The 4,386-nt window shown below is 32.8% G+C and overlaps 1 protein-coding gene across 1 annotated transcript; it reads left to right on the plus strand.

Moving 5' to 3' along the window:
- The first annotated feature begins 209 nt into the window (after positions 1-209).
- On the plus strand, positions 210-3,377 carry LOC133823415 (metal tolerance protein 4-like). Its single transcript, XM_062256183.1, has 7 exons — positions 210-850; positions 1,189-1,361; positions 1,483-1,681; positions 1,944-2,122; positions 2,233-2,383; positions 2,654-2,787; positions 3,004-3,377. Exons 1-7 carry the CDS (start codon positions 637-639, stop codon positions 3,181-3,183), a joined length of 1,230 nt encoding a protein of 409 aa, XP_062112167.1. The 5' UTR covers positions 210-636; the 3' UTR covers positions 3,184-3,377.
- Positions 3,378-4,386: the final 1,009 nt, after the last annotated feature.

Raw genomic sequence — 4,386 nt, forward strand, 5'->3', positions numbered from 1 at the left:
AATTTTTTACTTATTTATTTAATAATTTTTTTATATAGATTCAATTAAAATTAAATGATTTCATTCACATTTTAAGTTAATTTGCAAGTATAATTGCATAAATTTGGCCAAATGCTAGACTCATTTTTTGAGGTATTATATTTTTCGCGGCAGCATAATTGTGGTAGGTAATCAGCTACCATTGGAAACCCAACTACAGTTATGTCACACCTGAAATCTTAGTGCCATTTATTTCTAACAACAGACACAGCCAAAGATTCCAAGCCACGAACTACAAGCATGTCGTTCTATTCTATTCTCCTGCACAACTATTGTTTTTTATTTGAAAAAAAAAAAGGCATAGAAGAAAGCAATGACTAATATTAAATTTCAAGTTTCGTAGAGCGGAACATGTTTCATGCTTATATATATAAAAAGCCAACTAAGTCAGGAGTTACTTCAGTCTTTAGCCAATTCATGTGATCTTCTTCTTCTTTCCTTTTTCTAGGTTCAAACAAGCATATTAGAGGCGAAAGAGCCTGCCAAGTCCATTTTCTCTCGTATGGTTTTTTTTTTTTATTGTCTTTTTAGGATCATAGATTGTTGAAAATCTCATTACAACTTAAAGAAATTAAAAATAATCGATTAGTGAATGAAATGGAAGGTGGTGGTTTGGATAATGTAAAAACCCCATTGTTGTTAACTGATGAAAGTGGGAATCCCATTGAGAATGGGAGGGTGCACAAGAGTAACTCTGTTACTTCTCTTAAGTGTGAGTTTTTCTCCAAATTGCCTGAAAAGGTTCGTTCTGGGCTTGATCCTGAGGCCCTTCTTAATCTTGACCTTACTAAAACCACTGGTTTATTAGAAGGTAACTTACAATCTATGTTCCATTTCCTTCTTCATTTTCGTTATTATCTACTATCTTCAAATGAACATATGAATGCTCTGACCACTATATATGTTAGGTAAGGCTGCTAATCCTAAAATTATGGGTTTATTAGTTTTTAGTGCTTCATTTTGGTTAGAATGAAACCTTAACATGCATATTAATTACTTTAAAAAGAATTTCTTTTTCTAAACAGACTGTTCTGGCTGAAATAAACTTGTGAAAGTTAACCAAAATGATCTTGATATATGCTGTTTATGGTATTTTGTATTTGTGATTAATTTTATATATTTTCTCTTTGATTTTCCTCTTCATATTAGGGGAGAGAGAGTATTATGAAAAGCAATTTGCCACACTCAGATCCTTTGAGGAAGTTGACTCTCTACAATCATCCCATGACAACAATGAAGAGCAAGATCTCCAAGAGCAAGACAAACATGAGAGAGCAATGAACATTTCCAATTGGGCAAATGTTTTTCTGCTAGCTTTCAAGGTTAGCCCTTAGTAACCACTTTTGAAATGTGTAGAGTTTCTTTCCACTTTTCAAACAATGCTAATGCAGTTGTAGTGGTGAGACTTTACTTACATATATTTGTATTTATTATGTATGCTAGATATATGCTACAGTGAAGAGTGGATCCATAGCAATTGCTGCATCAACACTGGATTCTTTGTTAGATCTTATGGCAGGTGGTATACTTTGGTTTACGCACTTGTCGATGAAGAACATAAATATTTACCAGTATCCTATTGGAAAACTGAGAGTTCAACCAGTTGGAATTGTTATCTTTGCAGCTGTCATGGCAACTCTTGGTATGTTCCAATCCTTTCAAATAAGTGTCTTTTTTTAAAAGCTTATTGAATAAGCTTGGTTTGCTAAGTCGTTGCTGTCCTGGTTTTTTAAATGAAATAAGTTACATTAAAGAAAGGAATAAAATTTTGACCTTAAGGCTAAAAAGATTGCTGGAAATTAGAGTTAGTAATCTTCAATTACATTCCAACAAGTTTTTCTAAGTTGATTACTTAAGCTTCCCATTGTAATGTATCCTAGTTGAAGTGCTTAATTTCTTAATAGGCTTCCAGGTGCTCGTTCAGGCTTTACAACAACTTATCAAGGACATACCATCCGAGAAAATGACTTCGGAACAGTTGTTGTGGCTATATACAATCATGCTTACAGCTACTGGAGTAAAACTTGTCCTTTGGATATATTGCCGAAGCTCGGGCAACAAAATCGTCCGCGCCTACGCAAAGGTTTGATGCTACATAAAACTTGCAGCCAAAATCATCATTATGGAATCAATGACATGTTCTTATACCATGTTCTCCTAACACAATGCTTAAACTGATGTTGGTTTTAATAGGATCATTACTTTGATGTGGTAACAAATGTAATCGGTTTGGTTGCTGCTGTTCTTGGTGACAAATTCTACTGGTGGATTGATCCAGTTGGTGCCATTATTCTTGCAATCTATACTATTATGAACTGGTCTGGCACTGTGCTGGAAAATGCAGGTTTGCTCTTATGGCCTAATAAAAATTGAACTCAAATAAACCTTCTCAAACAGTCAAACTACATACTATTTTTGGTTCTGCTTATGGAAAAGCCTAAATTGAAAAAAAAAGCACACGACACAAAAATCTGAGATTGGTAATGATTTCATAATACCCTATACTTACATGTTACTTTGGTTAACTGCCTTCAATATAAAGAATTCCTTCTTCATGTACTGTCTTATTTTAAGACTGGATTTTCATGCTCAAATTAACATTTTCTTCATGTAGTTTCTCTAGTTGGCCAATCAGCTCCACCAGAAGTCTTGCAGAAACTCACATACCTTGTTCTAAGGCATCATCCTCTAATCAGACGTGTTGACACAGTCCGTGCATACACCTTTGGTGTTCTGTACTTTGTAGAGGTTAGTTCATTTTGAGTTTTTTTAAGCACTTTCCTAAGTATCTTTTTTCTTTCCAGGTAAGTTTACAGTAGATTATATCATTAAGTTTCATAATTTTTCAGGCTAAAACCTTTACTGCTTGCATATGTGTATATCATTATGCACAAAAAGTGTTTCTTTGAAGAAGAAATCTTACATTTCTTCTAGTTTGATCATTTTTCTAATTGTTAAATTCAGGTTGACATTGAACTTCCAGAAGACTTGCCATTAATAGAAGCTCATGCAATTGGTGAATCACTACAAATAAAGATTGAAGAACTCCCTGAAGTAGAGAGAGCATTTGTTCATCTTGACTATGAATGTGACCACAAGCCAGAACACTCTATTCTAGTCAGACTCCCCAATAGCCAGCCTTAATCTAAACCTTTTCATGTAAATTTCCCTCTTATCCTTTTTTTCTTTTCCTTTTCAATAGTTAGCAGTATAATGGAGAAGAAAATTTTCTTTAGATTAGCAAGGAAGAGGGTTTGTATGAGACCAAAGTAGTTGCCTTCCAAGGATTTTGAAGAAAATATGAAGATCAATAAGTTAGACTTAATAAGTTTCCTATTTTTGGATCATCTTCACAGTGATTATACCCCTTATACTGTACTTCGGTAACATGCTATTAGAATATGATACTATTTATCCAAAATAAGACAAACTAAAATTCTAAGGAAATTTAGATTGAACTGTTTTATGCGTAAAACTAAGGGATTTGTTACTTTAAATATTGACTCCTTATAATTCTTTTGCCAGTTGAAGAGTGGAAAACATATATTAATATCCATTGTATTTGGCTAGAGAAAGATCCAAATCAAATAATTTTCATGTTCCACCAAAGTGACAACAGATGGTGATCCATATCAATCTCTTTCTCTAGAAGTTTATAAGTTTACAAAAATGCCCATAACACTTTTAGGGCCATGTAGAGAATTGTTCGAATCAAGAAAAGAGTTTTTTTTTTATTATTATTATTATTATTATATCTATAAAATTTATCTATTCTTTTAGGTTTTTTTTTTTTTTGTCCCAATGAAATTTATTCATTGAAAATAATTCATAATGTCATACATAGCATGCATAGTTAATCCATGATGATAAACATAAATTAAGGATACTCTTGGGAAATTAGACAATAAACATGCAATATTCTCTAACAAAGACCTGAAATCATTGAAAAATGAAGATCTCTAAGAGAAAGCAGTCGCAACGGCTAAACATTCTTATGCACCAATGTGCAAAGAAAGATCAAATGAATAACTCTAATCCAGCCCCACCATTAAAGACACATACTACCTCTACAAATCCTCATCATTCTTGTATAGCATCCAGATATCCAATAACAATTATGAATCTGAAAAAAAAGATAGATAAGTATTGTTATATCCATTTTTTTTTTGGACATGATGATATTTCAAATAATAGCAATTATAAAAGGATGATGAACAATAACTAATCACATTCATGTTCTCACAAAGCACAAAGTAAAACCACCAAATGCTAATAGGAAGGGTCTGGTCGCTTAAGCGACATTTCTCTTTTCATGTTCGCTCAAGAAGAATAAGGTTTGCTAACAGA

The sequence above is a fragment of the Humulus lupulus genome, chromosome 3, assembly GCF_963169125.1.
Source record: "Humulus lupulus chromosome 3, drHumLupu1.1, whole genome shotgun sequence".
In the NCBI taxonomy this organism is placed as follows: domain Eukaryota; kingdom Viridiplantae; phylum Streptophyta; class Magnoliopsida; order Rosales; family Cannabaceae; genus Humulus; species Humulus lupulus.